The sequence below is a fragment of the Rosa rugosa genome, chromosome 6, assembly GCF_958449725.1.
Source record: "Rosa rugosa chromosome 6, drRosRugo1.1, whole genome shotgun sequence".
NCBI lineage: Eukaryota > Viridiplantae > Streptophyta > Magnoliopsida > Rosales > Rosaceae > Rosa > Rosa rugosa.
In genome coordinates, this window is record NC_084825.1 from 15,213,368 (window position 1) to 15,228,777 (window position 15,410).

The window sequence follows — 15,410 nt, forward strand, 5'->3', positions numbered from 1 at the left end:
TCTCCGGAATACTTCTACGATCGATATGTCCAGACCACAAGTCGATCGAATGCTCCCTCCCCAATATATAAAAAGTCAACCCTTGCAACCCCCCCTAAAACCATATTTTTCGACTAATAATTCGTCCGAAACACTTCCGCTCCGTCCACGAGCCACGAAACCGTCCAATAACCATAAATTAGATTCCGGAAAATCCTCGGAAAATAATTACGAATTTCCGGGGTATCACAGGTCTCCTAGTAATATCAGGACTCCTAGTGTGATCAGGTTTCCTAGTCCAAGTGGGATTCTGTCATTTCTCATTTCCGAGCAACATTTTTCCAAGCTCATTTCTAGTTGAGTTAGGATTCCTACTCCAACTGGAATTCCTTTTCCTGGTAGGATTAGGAAAGCTTCATTTCTCCATTTCTTTCCCATTTCTGCGCCACATTCCTGCCTTGCCTTCATTTCTTGCATTTCCAGCTCTTCTTAGCTCATTTCTTGCATTCGAAGCTCAATTGTACCTAAATACAACAAAGTAAGTTAGAAATCACATTGTTAAAGGAATAACTAAGTAAAATGTAGGGAAAATGACACTAAAAACATAGGAAATAATAGTCCGATCATCTGCTTGTCGCCAGATCGGAACATTTCACCTATGATCCACAGCTTCCAAAACCTATCACCATCATGCTGGTCTACGCCACCTGCACTATGATAAACACTTGCTCATTCACATATCCAGACAAATTTGTCGAGTTGTGTCAGGCGGATTGCAATCTGCATTTGCAAATCCACCAATCTCAACAACTCGCTCGCTGACACCCCCTTTTTCCATATGTAGGGAAAGAAAAATGAGCTAGCTAGAACACCATCACTGCAATAATTAAAATTTTTATTTTCAGCAAATAAAATTGTAGGAGTGCAGAACCAAGCGAGACATACAAGGTTTAAGAGCAGCCGTACTGGCCCTTTTTCAAAAAAAAAAAAAAGAAATCAAAACAATTGAAAATAAATAGAGCTTTTTAGCAAAGGCCATCATTATCATCTTCACCAAATGACGAACCTATTGCATGTGTGAATACTAATATAGGGCTGCCAACACTCAAGAACCTCTCCATCAAAAGATCGACACCTCATCACAAGAACTCAGTTTCGTTAATGTTTTAAGGGTTTGTATGTTTAGTTCAAAATTTTTTATATAATTAATTACGATTATTTAGACAAATTAATATCACATATGATCAATTCCAAATTCTTTCACCATACAAATTTAATTTTCAAGACAAAAAACTAATATTTACTTTTTTCACAATGTAGATAGAAAGAATCCATCTTTCGAGCAGTTATCATTTTCTTTACAATGATAACAATTTTTTTCAGTAGTATCTAGCAAATATGTGAAAGGTCCAAAACTCGTTGGAGCTTCAAGTTTGAACTTTGAAGCACAAAAGAGCTTCGATTCCTTACATGTTGTCTTTTGTGAGCCACACTATCCAAGAAAACTTGCACAATCTTTCATTATTTTTGGGATTCCTATACTTAACAAGCCAAATATTTCAAGTAGAATCAATTAAAATCTCTTGATGCATGAGACCCCTTCTTGCATACCTAGCGCCGGCAACGACGCTTCATAGCCATGGAAGCCCTTGAGGCTTTCTCAACACCGAGGGCTGAAGCGCTTGTTTCCAGTGGACTCCACCGTGACCTCGACAAGGTGCAGCACGCTGCCCTCAACCCCTCAATCCCAAATCCAATCAGATGGATCTGCTTCTGTTCTCTGGGACCAAGTGATTGGTGATCGCTGCTTAGGCCGGCGAATCTGCTCATGGATTCTGATATGGCTTTGGGATCCGGGCACTATGTGGTGGTTTCGATGCTTCTTTGCAGATCTGACATTGATGGTGCTGACCGGGATATTCTAGTTTTCCTCGACCTTGGAGGTTGGCGGTGTGATGCTGGTTGCGGTAGTGCGCGGTGGTGCAGTCGCTGCCCGGACTTGGCTGCGAAGGATGGCAGTGAGGTGGAGAGGCGTCGCAACAAGTCGGGGTTGGCTCCCGGTTTTGGTACACGATGGTGGCATCGGCGGGCCAACGAAGAGACGTAGTGCTGGGCTTTGGGTGCCCATAGAGGTTGAGAGGCCCATGGTAATGGGTGTGGACTCTTGGGTGCAATCATGGGCCCATTCTTTTTTCTCAATTTATTGGGTTTGGGACCCGGGTGGAATGGATGAGGGTATGGGCTTCCTAGACTTCTGGAGGCCTTACCTAATGTCCAGTATTTTAAATAAGGAGATTGCTGTTATCATGCGCTCGATTGATGTCGCAGATAAATTAACCAAGTTTTCCATTAGTTTTTAGTTTACTTTTCTTTCCCTGCAGATTGATGGAGAAAATTCTCAATAACTTCAAGGAGTCTTACTTGGGCTACTATACTGTAAGCACCTCAATTGCGAGCATTAGTGAGCTGCATAGCCGGTTTTTAATGGATGAGGATAATCTACATCACTTTCTAGTTGCTTTGTTTTATTATTTAGAGCTTCAACTTTGTAATCGAACAACCATTCCAACGAAATATGGTCTGTTCTGCCTTAGATTTTCAATATAACCTTTGTAGGTCAATTTATGCTCCTGTGAATATTCAGGATGCCCCTATAAACGATTGTAACCATCGTCGAGAATCAATATAAGTTTTATTTTATTCAAAAAAAAAAAAAAACAAGCCAAATATTTCGACATTTTTTTGGGTAGTAGTATCATATGCGTGCCATTTGTTTTGTTAATTAGTATGTTTATGCTTAGCATTGGCCCTTGAAAACAAAAGCAGGCATTGGCCCAAGAAAAGGAAAGAAAACAAAAGCAAGCATAAATCTAGTATTAGTTTTAATATATACAGTGGTGATTGTGATTGACTGGTTTCTTCCGTTCTAAAGAATCTGCACCTTTCCGCTTGAAGAGGAAAGTTGGTCTTTGTTACACGACTCAACAGTTGAACACCCTTTCCTTTAAAGCAATCTTTTGGCTCTTTCTTTTTATTCTTTTTTTATATTTTTTTATAAGAATCTTTCGGCTCTTTGACTAACACTAAGCTAAGCAATGTTTATAATATATTTAGGTTTATTGTCCACAATAACGCGGTTTTCTTTTGGTTAGATAAATGACATATTTGGCTCATTTATTTTATTGAACATGATTATTCTGTCGATTCTAACTCTTGGAGTTTACAAATTATGCTTCCCAACATTTACATATTACTCTAACTCTTGGCTCATTATTACAAGTCAAAACTTGGTAAGGGCTGAGTCTCTCGGCTTAATTGGGTCCAATTTTTTTTGTTTTTTTTTTATTATAAATTAATGACAAAAAAATTGGCTTGCTAAATACTAAGAGATAAATATTATTCATTTTTTCTGTCAACTCTAACACTTGGAATTTACAAAATACGCTTCCCCAGAAGGCTGATGTATTATTTGACTTGTAATAATGAGTATGGGTTGAGTCTCGTAGCTTAACAGGGTTCAAAAATTTCGAAGAAAAAAAAATTATTAAAGGAAAAATTGGCTTGTTAAATACTAAGAGATAAATACAACAATAATTACAAACTATTATTTACTTTTTTGACGAGAATTATAGAGCTCAAAATGACATGCCATACAAATTTAAAACTAGAGATGTTCACAAGCCTTTAACCTTTCAAACTAGCAATTACTTTGTCAACATTACCATAATGAGTGAATCCAGTTTTAGACTTGTACGGTTCAGTATTGACCAAAAATTGGAAAGTTACCTAACCAACTACTTTCCAAATTTCCACATTTGTGCCAACCATTTTTTTTTTTTTTTCTCTCTTCAAGTTTTCAAGCCCAAGAATGTCTAGATTTATAAAGGAAACACTAAATTTGCAATTCTACTATATTCTTGAAAACCAAATTCATTCTTCTCATAATCCATGAATTTATTTAATCGATAAAAAATCATATGTGTTGTAGAGAAACTGAATTTGAGAGGAATTTGCTGTGTATTCTCATTGATAATAGGGGCCTCTTTATATAGAGGATTACAATTCATAGAATCTCAATCGTACAAGGAAAGTAATCATACATTGAATAGGAATCTAGATCCTTCTAATTTAACCCTATTACCACTAGGTCAAGTAACCTAGAGTTTGGGCCAAACACAAATAGAGATATCCTTAAACACTCCCCCTTGTGTTGTCCAAACGCGGTGCTTCTCTCGTTGCCTCGTTAAAAACCTTGCCGAGTAACAAAAACCCAGTGGGACAAAAATAACCTCGGTCGAAGGGGAAAAAGAGCACAACACACCCTTCACGTTTCGAGGTGAACATGTAGACATCTCCCCCTGATGTCTGCGCCTCCCCCTGATGACTACGATCATGGGAGTTCAGATAATTTCCGCAAGCCAATTCTTGCCCCATGTTTCTCGAACGTGGATTTGGGCAATGACTTAGTAAACAAGTCTGCCGCATTGTCCTCAGATCGAACCTGGTTCACTTTGATCTTGAGGAGCTTCTGTTGTTGCTGATTAAAGAAGAATTTGGGCGATATATGCTTGGTGTTGTCGCCTTTGATGTAGCCTTGCTTCATTTGTTCAATGCAAGCAGCATTATCCTCATAAATGCTCGTAGGGTCATCTGTGGTAGACTTCAAACCACAATTGCTTCAAATATGCGTAACTATGGATCGAAGCCATATACATTCACGAACTGCTTCGTGAAGAGCAATAATCTCTGCATGATTCGAAGAAGTAGCGACTAAGGTCTGTTTTGTAGACCTCCAAGATATCGCGGTCTTTCCCATGGTGAAAACATAACCAGTTTGGGAGCGACCTTTGTGTGGGTCAGAGAGGTACCCAGCATCAGCAAAACCTTCCAAAACACTTATATCGTTTTGGGATGGGGATAGGGGACGCAGTCCACCATGTGTGGCGTCCCTGGCACTTGATGGGTCCGAATCCATCTTCTCTCTGTAGGGATAGAACAAGCCCATATCGATCATACCACTTAGGTATCGAAAGATATCTTTAACACCAGTCCAATGGCGTCGTGTAGGCGCAGAGCTATATCTAGCTAGCAAGTTCACAGCGAATGAGATATCCGGTCTTGTGCATTGTGCTAAGTACAATAATGCGCCTATTGCACTTAGGTAGGGCACTTCTGCCTCTAGCACTTCTTCATCGTCATCTTTTGGACGAAATTGATCCTTCTTTGGATCAAGACTACGGACGACCATTGGGGTGCTTGAAGGCTTAATCTTGTCAGTGTTGAAACGCCTAAGCATCTTTTGGGTATAAGCTGATTGATGAATCAGGATACCATCTCTACGGTGCTCAAGTTCCAAACCGAGGCAAAACCGTGTTTTCCCAAGATCTTTCATCTCAAACTCGGATTTCAAGTGTTCAGCGGTTTCCCTTAACTCTTTAAGGGTGCCAATTATGTTCATGTCATCGACATAAACCGCTACTATTGCAAATCCGGAACTTGTCCTTTTTATGAACACACATGGACATAGTTCATTGTTGACATATCCCTTTCCAATCAAGTAGTCACTTAGACGGTTATACCACATCCGTCCGGATTGTTTCAATCCATATAGTGAGCGTTTCAATCTAATCGCAAACGCGCTCCGTGGTTTAGAGCTACTTGATTTGGGTAACTGAATTCCGTCTGGAATCTTCATGTATATCTCTGTATCTAGATCCCCCCATATAGATACGCAGTAACCACATCCATAAGCTGCATGTTCAGTTTTTCGGAAACTACCAAACTGACAAGGTAGCGGAACGTTATGACGTCCATTACGGGAGAATAGGTCTCCTCGTAGTCGATTCCAGGGCGTTGTGAGAAACCTTGCGCCACAAGGCGAGCTTTGTACCTTACAATCTCGTTTTTCTCATTACGCTTTCTAACGAATACCCATTTGTGACCAACTGGTTTGGTGTTGGGCGGTGTTGGCACAACATTGCCAAATACCTTTCTTTTCGCTAGAGAATCAAGTTCTGCCTGGATCGCATCTTTCCATTTTGGCCAATCAACTCTACGTTGGCATTCATCAACGGAGAGTGGTTCGATGTCATCGGTCTCGATAATCTCACGCGCCACTGAATACGCGAATACATCATCAATGATGATGAAGTTTCTTTCCCACGTCCCATGTACACTAGTGTAATTAACAGAGATCTCTACGTTCTCAGGGATAGGTTCTGACATTGAGGCGTCCCCCAATGATGTCTCTTGGACATAACCATAATCCGGAACATTCTCATGGGACGGATTTTGAGTATCGATGATCAAAGGATTTGTTTGTGCCTCATTCGCTCTCTTTCTAGGGCGAGTATCCTTCGAACCAATCGGTCTACCGCGCTTCCTTGCGGGACCTGCAGCCATAGATGCCACATCATTGCCATGTTGGGCAATGGCGCCATCTCCTGGTGTCACAGGTGAGGCGTGATGTCCAGTATTTGGGACATCGATCCTTGCAGGCACATTTGCAGCAGGTATGTGTGATCTCGTCACTTTGGCAACATCAGAAAACGCATCAGGCAGAGTGTCTGCTACGTTCTGGAGCTCGATTATTCTTCGCACTTCAAGTTCGGACTGTGCGGTACGGGGATCAAGATGAGACATAGTGGGGACAGACCACGACAATTCCTGTCGTTCCTGTTGAACATATGTGTTCTTATCTCCCCCTAACGATGGGAAGACTGTCTTATCAAAGTGACAATCCGCAAATCTTGCGGTAAAGAGATCGCCTGTCAAGGGTTCAAGATAGCGGACGATCGTTGGAGATTCATATCCAACATAAATGCCCATTCGTCGTTGTGTACCCATCTTAGTACGCTGTGGCGGCGTAATAGGCACATAAATGGCACACCCAAAAATGCGTAAGTGCGAGATATCAGGCTCGTACCCAGTCACTAGCTGTAACGCAGAGTAAGATTGGGTTGCAGTGGGTCGTAGACGAATTAGCGTCGCTGCATGCAATATTGCATATCCCCAAGCAGAAACAGGAAGATTGGTGAGCATAACCAATGTCCGTGCTATCATCTGTAGTCGTTTGATAGCGGCTTCTGCGAGACCATTTTGGGTATGAACATGGGGAACTTGATGCTCTACATCAATCCCCAGTGACATGCAATAGTCATCGAATGTTTTCGATGTAAACTCCCCAACATTATCAAGTCGAATTGACTTAATAGGATGGTCAGGGTAGTGAGCCCGTAGACGAATAATCTGGGCGAGGAGTTTAGCATAAGCAGCATTTCGAGTGGACAACAGCGCGACATGTGACCAGCATGTCGACGCATCAACCAATACCATAAAGTATTTAAAAGGTCCGCATGATGGTTGAATTGGTCCACAGATATCCCCTTGGATTCTCTGTAAGAACGGAATGAGTATTTTGGGATCCTTTGCGTAGGACGGTCTCGGTCCTAATTTCCCGAAGGAACATGCTTTGCAGAAAGAGCGAGGGGCCATAGAAGCAACCAATGAGGATTTTGGTTGGGCCTGAGCGTCTGTAGCGCTATTAGAAGCAAAGTGTGTGACTACATCTCCCATTATGGCGTTAGAGCCATGGAAATTGGTGTGTGTGGCGTCATGGCCACTAGGAGGAATAACCATGGCGTCAAGCTCATGGTTGGTGCCATTAATGGCGTCATCACATGGAACTTGGGCGGCCCTATGGCTCCCCAAGACGGCTACAACTCCAGATGCTGCAATTGTTGCGGTCTTGCTAAATCCTGGAATCAATTTTCGATTCTTGCTTCTTCTCACTCTGAAGAATGGATGTCCGTGTGAAGTCTTTAGTATACGGAGCATCATATCACGACCAGGATGTCCTAGTCGGTCATGCCAAAGCCAATATGTGTCTGAATCCAAGAGATCTTCTCTTATGACATTATTGGATTCAATAGGTCGAATTGTAGTGACATAAAGTCCACTAGATTGACACATAAGCTTCTCTAAGATGCGCTTTCTTCCGCAATCATTAGAGGTAATGCAAAGGAATTCTATTCCGTTCTCACTATGCGTTTCCGCATGGAATCCGTTGGCTCTAATATCTTTAAAGCTCAATAAGGTTCGATTTGTCTTAGGAGCGTAGAGAGCTTCAGTGACTTTAATCAAGGTGCCATTAGGCAAAAGGAATTGGGCCATTCCATGTCCTTGAACTAAACCTGATGGCCCAGCTATCGTAGTCACAGATGAATATGTAGGCAACATCTCCAAGAATAATTGCCTATGTCGTAGAATGGTGTGCGTAGTCGCACTATCCGCAAGACATTGAAGTTCATCCATTCCTAAAAGAAAAGCTCGTAATTAAAAAGGAGTCATAAAGAAAAGAACTCAACTTTTATTAATAAGCCAAACGGAATTACATCATCGTTTCTTTAACCAAAGAAAATCTAATCCAATAAACTAGTTAATGCAAAACAATGGTAGTCGTCTAACTCCTTTCGGTAATTCCAATGTAAATGTGACCAGGTGAGTAGAGAGATGTCGGTGGAGCGAGGCTCACTTAAGTACCACTTATCTCAAAACCTTCCTAGACATCACACTCACATTGAGTACGCCTACTTTGAAGAAAGACTAATAGCATTGGCATCTACTATAAAAAATAATATGGCAATTGCCTACATCTCTTGGAAAATAAAAAGACTTAATCAAAATCGCCAGTTTCTGGGTCTTGATCCTTGTAGTCTTCCACCCTTAGATTGAGATCTCAATCTTGATCTTCTTGCTCCATGTAATTTGCCTCCCTTGCTTCACAATACATCTTGTATGCGATAACGTGTTGTAGAGAAACTGAATTTGAGAGGAATTTGCTGTGTATTCTCATTGATAATAGGGGTCTCTTTATATAGAGGATTACAATTCATAGAATCTCAATCGTACAAGGAAAGTAATCATACATTGAATAGGAATCTAGATCCTTCTAATTTAACCCTATTACCACTAGGTCAAGTAACCTAGAGTTTGGGCCAAACACAAATAGAGATATCCTTAAACAATATGAGCTTTGTTATTTTAACATAGCATATTGCGTTATGTGTAGCCAAATTATACATAATCATATCAAAAAAAAATTTAAAAAAATATTAAAAACAGACGAGACCAAGTCTACTCATCAAGGCACGTTCCCTTTGATCACCTCATTTTCATAAGAAAAATGTGCGCCTCTTTCCACCTGTTTTGTTGAAATTTATAATGGAGAATGACAATTGGCAAATCTGATGAGCTCAAAACCAGGGAAGGGAACGAATGGGTCTATCCTATCCCATGGGACCGATCACCACTTCTCTGCATTACTGCCCGGAAAGGCGGAAACCGTGACAATACACATGGGGGGGCCAAAGCCTACTATTAGTACTACTACTTCTTCTTCTTCTTCTGGTTTCTTCTGCCACTTGAAACAACCTTTGTAAACAAAAGTCAGCAAGCAAATCATAATCACACTGTTACTATTGCCCCTTAACTTTGAATTTTCACTAAATCCAACAGTAACAAAACAAACCCAGCTTTGTTTTCCGTTGAAGAAAACAAAGTGGGAAGTGGCCAAGCCACATTAATATCCACTTTTGACCGCTTCCCTAATTTTCTGAATGGAAATATTGGGGACCAACTCCCAATCTCTGTTCTACATTGACCCCTAATCACATATATTATATTGATAGTCCAGTAGTACTTGGCTCGGGCTTTATTCTATTCTGTGGCATAATTGCAGTGCAAGGACGGACAGACACAGTTTCTGAATTCCAGATAACACAAACCATACATATGGAATGGAATGATTTGTTTCCTTGTCTGGTTTTCCGGGAAGAAATTATTATTCCATTGAAGGAATTGGCCTAGTTGACTTTCTCGGGAAAACCCATATATTCCAGTCCTGCCATCCTGTTTCATATATGGGGTGCCACTCTTTTTATATTTCTCTATCTTACCCATCTCTTCCTCCTTCACCAACTGTTGCTCTTTTCCTGGTAATTGTTCACCAACTTTCATTTGTTTACTAGTTGTTCAATGTTGGCGTAATTGGGCATTTGACCATTGATCATCCCTATTTCAAGAATTTGAATTTATACGATTGTTCCCTATTTCAAGAATTTGAATTTGTACGATTGTTGAAAGAATCTGTATTGGTTTGTTAAGGTCCGCCAAACCCAATTGTTGGAAGAATTGGACTTTCAGATATGACTGTTAGGGATCAAGACCTGAAAAAGAAGGTTTCCTTTTCTTGCTTCACTCTCTTTCTTCTTTTTTTTGATTGATGCTTTTTGTATTCCTTTCATAAATTAATTGGATTTTTTTCTTTTGTTTTGTTGGTTCAGTCTTTTATTCACAAGATTTTCACCATGAAAGACAGAGATGTAATTGGCTCATCTGATTTTCTTGGTGAGTCCCTATTGCATTCCGTTAATTCATTCTTTCCATTGGAGAAAATCTAGAGGGCAGATAATGTGCTGTGTCTTTGGCTCCTCATAGGTGTGAGATGATATTCCTTGCCATTGGAGGGACTGTTTACCATGTTACTGTCTTTACTTTTATGATATGCAGATAGCGGAATATCATTCCATTTTCTTTTCTTTTTGAACGATGTGATTTTACTTCTCTTTTTGAATGGGTTAGTTAGTTATTCTCATTTATCTTCTTTTGGTAGGATAGCGATGAATAGTCAGTCCAACTGTTCAAGACATCTGGGTCTAAAATGTGTCTTTGTCATGTCTAACCATATAAGACAGTTGGGTTTACTAGGTCTTTGTTTGTAAGAAAGATATTGATCATTACAGAGACGGGTGAAGAATCTTGGCAATTTGATCTGGAATATATTCATGTTTGAACTTTAAGTAGTGCAAGAGAGGAAGCAAGCATAGAACATGTCCACCTCCAAAGCCAAAATTGTATCCCCTTTCTTTGTGAGCCTATAAATCCTGTGCTATCAGTTAATTGGATCAGTTTGTGGCTACCTGTTCAGTTATCCAAAGCCAAATGTTTTCTGAGCTAGCTGTTCAACCTCTAAAAATCGCTTTCTCTTGTTTGACCTATTTTATAGTATTAAGGATCTTACCATGAAAATTACCTTGCTTTTATTTCCTTTCAGAAGCACAATCTGATCCAGTGCTTGACAGTCAATCTATAAGTGGCAGAGGGGCTCAAATGCTTGTGGGTCGAGATGTTCAGTCCTTTCGGTAATCATAATTTGATTTTTTTTTTTCCTGTTTCTATTTCATGTTGCTTTCTTTATTACAATAGATGCTGCAACTTTTAATACACCCTTTTCGGGTTTGTCTTTCAGAGTTTTTGTAGCAACCTGGAATGTAGGAGGGAAATCTCCCCATAGTGGCCTTAATCTGGACGATTTTCTTCAGGTTAATAATCCGTCAGACATATATGTCTTGGGGTATGATTCCTCTGACTTTTCTCGTTTCAGATTTGTTGTATTATTTTGTTTTAACTTTGTGAGCTGATTATTTCTTGTCTCACTCATAAAATTCCATTTGGATATATGTAACATCTTGAAGTTACTTTTTCTTTTTACTCTGGCTTCCACTTGAAAATCATCCATTCAATAATGAGAGTCCTGGCTTGACAATCTATTCAAAGGAAACTGTATATGTGGGTACTCGTTTAAAAAAAAAGTGTGTTGTGATGTCGTCACAGTGCCTTTCATGCAATTAAACCTATGATACTGTATCTGCTACACCCATAAAGCAAGAAGACCATCTTTCTGAAACCCTTTTCTCTTAGATAGAACCCAGAGATGTAGTCCTTTCATTGGTAGTTTCTTGCTTTGTCATGTAATTTTTGTACTTGTAGAAAAAAATAAAATCTGTTGTCATATCCTTTTATTACTTCTGTAACAAATATTGATTTGTTCCTTTGATTAATTTCATTTCTTTATACCCATAAGTTTTCAGGAAATTGTTCCTTTAAATGCTGGAAATGTATTAGTTCTAGAGGATAATGAACCCGCGGCAAAATGGCTTGCTTTAATCAATCAGTCACTGAATAAATCAACAAATGGGTCTTCAAGACTCACAGCGAGCCTTGGTGGTTCATTGTTTTTCTCGAAGCCGTCCCTTAAAAAGGTCAGCAAGTCTTTTAGAACAGAGAGCAAAAGAAAGCTGAAGAGTTGCAACTGCACTTATGAACTAGAAAGGAAGCATAGTAAAGATTTCTGTTTTCGATGCCAACAACCAAATATAAATGAAGATGACTTGTCTTCTGAACCGGATGAAGAGGGATCTAATGGCTTTGATATCTCAGAAATTTCCGTTTCCTCTACTACGAGCCAGATGAAGTATAGCCTTGTAGCAAGTAAGCAAATGGTAGGAATTTTTGTTACTCTTTGGGCAAGGAAGGAGTGTGTACAATATGTTAGTCACTTGAGAATCTCCTGCATTAGTCGTGGCATCATGGGCTGCCTTGGAAACAAGGTATTCTTAATATTATTAACAATCATAGAGTTAAGCATGTGCCAGTTATGATTGAAATGTATAGTTAGACTTTGTACTGCACACCTGTATGATTATGATCTTGGTTCACTTGTTGCAGGGTTGTATTTCAGTGAGCTTTCTGTTCCATCAGACAAGCTTTTGTTTCGTCTGCAGTCACTTGGCATCTGGTGAGAAAGAGGGGGATGAGCTTAGGAGAAATATGGATGTCTTAGAGATTCTTAAGAATACACAGTTTCCTAAGATTTGCAGAACAGCTTATAGTAGGGTTCCAGATAAAATTCTAGACCATGAGTGAGTATATTTGAAATTTGTTATTAAATAATCGAACACTTGGGTTATATCATTCTATTTCTATAATGCATCAAGTTTTCTCACATTTATGGTCACTCATTATCTGAATAATCCCTTTTGTAAAATGGCTGTAGCCAGGTCATATGGTTAGGGGACTTGAACTACCGCATTGCGTTGAGCTACTCTGAAACCCGGAAACTTTTAGTTGACAATGACTGGGATACACTTCTTGACAAAGATCAGGTATTTGACTTTACCACAAAGGAATAAGACATTGAGTTTGGACTGCTTATATATACTATGTGTTTTAGCTGCTCAATGTCGTCTGATATTATTAGATATAAAGATATGTTCACTGAAAGAATCAACGGCTTGATGGTTGTTTCATATAATTGGGAATTCAGGCAGGCTGTCTTTTTTCTTTTATACATCCCCTTTCGTGCCAGTTGTCTATCATAAATGACAAATGGAAATGTTTGCTTTCATTGTCAGCATCAAATTCCAATAAATGAGTCATTTTGTGTTGGAAATGAATGCTTCCATTTCAATTCTTTTCACAGAAAATAATTTACCCAATTTAGTAGTTTCTGCTACTTCAAAACTGTGATGCCTGGTTTCATCCCTTTTCTCTGATATAACCTGAGTCAACTTTCCACTTTCCTTATGTTTTGCACTCATTAGTGTTTGTGTGCTCGTAAAGCTCAAGATTGAAAGAGAAGCAGGGAGAGTATTCAAAGGATGGAAGGAAGGAAAAATTTACTTTGCACCTACTTACAAATACTTCTACAACTCCGACACTTATTTTGGCGAGATGAAAACATCAAAAAAGAAAAGGAGAACACCAGCTTGGTATGCTGTTCGGAAGAATATACTTATGGAACCCAATTTCAACATTTAACAACTAATCTGACTAGTTCGAAATTGCAGGTGTGATAGAATACTGTGGCATGGAAATGGGATTAGACAACTGTCATACATACGTGGAGAGTCCCGTTTTTCTGACCACCGGCCAGTTTGTGCTACATTTTTTGTGGATGTCATGGTTAATGAGGATGGATTGAAGAAGGAAATACCCAGCTCTAATATGAAAGTTGAAATTGAAGAGCTTTTACCAACACGTAACAGATAGTTAAGAAACATGTAAGTTTAATATAAATCTTGGTATTATTCTACTATTATATTGTTTTTGCAATGACATTTTGATGGTAATGGGTTGTGAAGCCAACTTATCTTGTTGATATGTGCTATTGCTAAAAATGGAAAAGCCAAATCTTCAAATCAAATATACAGATAGGCTAAAATTAATACCTGTATCTTTGGTCATTGGATCATTTTATGTTGGCCAGTCTAATATAATCGTTTTATTGTCTAATAGTTTTTTTTTGTACTAATGATTGTCAATTGTTAACTTTGTTTGCTGACTGTGCTTATTATCCTCAGGCACTAAACTTGCTAAGCACGGCCATGGAAAGGTTGAAACAATCCCCAGTTTTGCTGATGATATGAGATGAAGTAGCTAGTTTTTATGATGTAGAGCGTTTCGCAATATAAGTGTAAATAATTCTGTTTAGAAATGGTTAGAATCCAACTTTTCCGATTCTCTTTAACAAGTTGATGGTCAAGATGCACGGGTGACAGCTCAGTTGTGAATTGGTGTCTTAGTTCTTGTCATCTATCGAAGTGTACTTACAATGTCAAATACTCGGTTGTTCTTGGCTTGGACAAAATTGGTTCCCAAGAAAATGGTGGGTGATATAGCCTACATTTGGATCTTTTAGCTACTAGTTTTTACTCTTGAAATATCAACAAACCCCTTGAGTATTGCTCGAACCTCACTTGAGAACTGCTCGGAGCTCCTCGTCAAATACTTGTATCCCCTTGAGTGTTCGGAATATTTTTCTGTCTAAAACGGAGCTACAAGCAGTACTCTGAACCTTGGTTTTTCAAAATTCCCCAGCTAGAGAGAGATCTTATCTTGTTAAAATCATCTCAGTCGGTCCACTTGCATCAACCTAGGTTGGTGCTGGCGAAGGTGAGATGCAAATGGAGTAAATAGGTTTCATAGTTTTCTAATACAAATAAGAGCATCAGTTTCAAACTTTGTCATTCAAATGGCTTGACATTGGTAATGTAACCCGTAGTTTTTAAGTTGGGAGTGTCAAATATTTTAGGCATATCTATGTCATTCACTAAATCTCAGTATCTCATTGTGGTAATTGTAAACTAAATACTGGAGAATCCAAAGTTTGCCAACCAATTACCAGTAAATAAATCACGTGCCTGATCACATAACTGCTCTCTATAAGTAAATAAATGCAAAATTCTCTGCGGGATTTGGCTTTGGAACTTGGAAGGAGCTGGAATAGTCAAAGATACACCACATGACATACTGCATCTAATCTCCATCTAATATAAACTGAAGAACTGAATATTAACAAACAAGAAGGCTAATAGGAACAGCAGTACTCACTTTCAAACATCATGAGCTTATAAATAACCTTAACTACTCATCATTGGAGACCAAGGCAAGAAGACATCCTCTGAGTCAGCAAAACCATGAAATCTTCCTGCTTCAAATCATTGGTGAAACTTATGGTTGCTGTTTTATTGATGCACTCACTCTGCACTAGTTATACAGCCCTAGCAAGACTCCACCCATCAGTATCTTCT

The 15,410-nt window shown here is 39.2% G+C and overlaps 1 protein-coding gene across 2 annotated transcripts; it reads left to right on the plus strand.

Moving 5' to 3' along the window:
- The first annotated feature begins 9,442 nt into the window (after positions 1–9,442).
- Positions 9,443–14,517, plus strand: LOC133718061 (type I inositol polyphosphate 5-phosphatase 10). 2 transcript variants are annotated; one of them, XM_062144859.1, is made up of 11 exons: positions 9,443–9,974; positions 10,144–10,217; positions 10,323–10,386; positions 11,093–11,180; positions 11,288–11,392; positions 11,903–12,428; positions 12,547–12,740; positions 12,875–12,983; positions 13,447–13,589; positions 13,668–13,880; positions 14,181–14,517. In XM_062144859.1, exons 2-10 carry the CDS (start codon positions 10,185–10,187, stop codon positions 13,867–13,869), a joined length of 1,464 nt encoding a protein of 487 aa, XP_062000843.1. In that variant the 5' UTR covers positions 9,443–9,974; positions 10,144–10,184; the 3' UTR covers positions 13,870–13,880; positions 14,181–14,517. The 2 variants fall into 2 exon arrangements, with proteins under 2 accessions (XP_062000843.1, XP_062000842.1); XM_062144858.1 differs by having other exon boundaries at positions 9,450–9,974; positions 13,441–13,589.
- Positions 14,518–15,410: the final 893 nt, after the last annotated feature.

What these genes read in the sequence shown, in the direction of transcription:
- LOC133718061 (XM_062144858.1), top strand. Translation starts at nt 10,185, where the DNA reads ATGACTGTTAGGGATCAAGACCTGAAAAAGAAG. An exon ending in TCAGACATATATGTCTTGGG is followed by an intron (nt 11,393 to 11,902) that starts GTATGATTCCTC and finishes TATACCCATAAG; the next exon opens with TTTTCAGGAAATTGTTCCTT. An exon ending in GATAAAATTCTAGACCATGA is followed by an intron (nt 12,741 to 12,874) that starts GTGAGTATATTT and finishes AAATGGCTGTAG; the next exon opens with CCAGGTCATATGGTTAGGGG.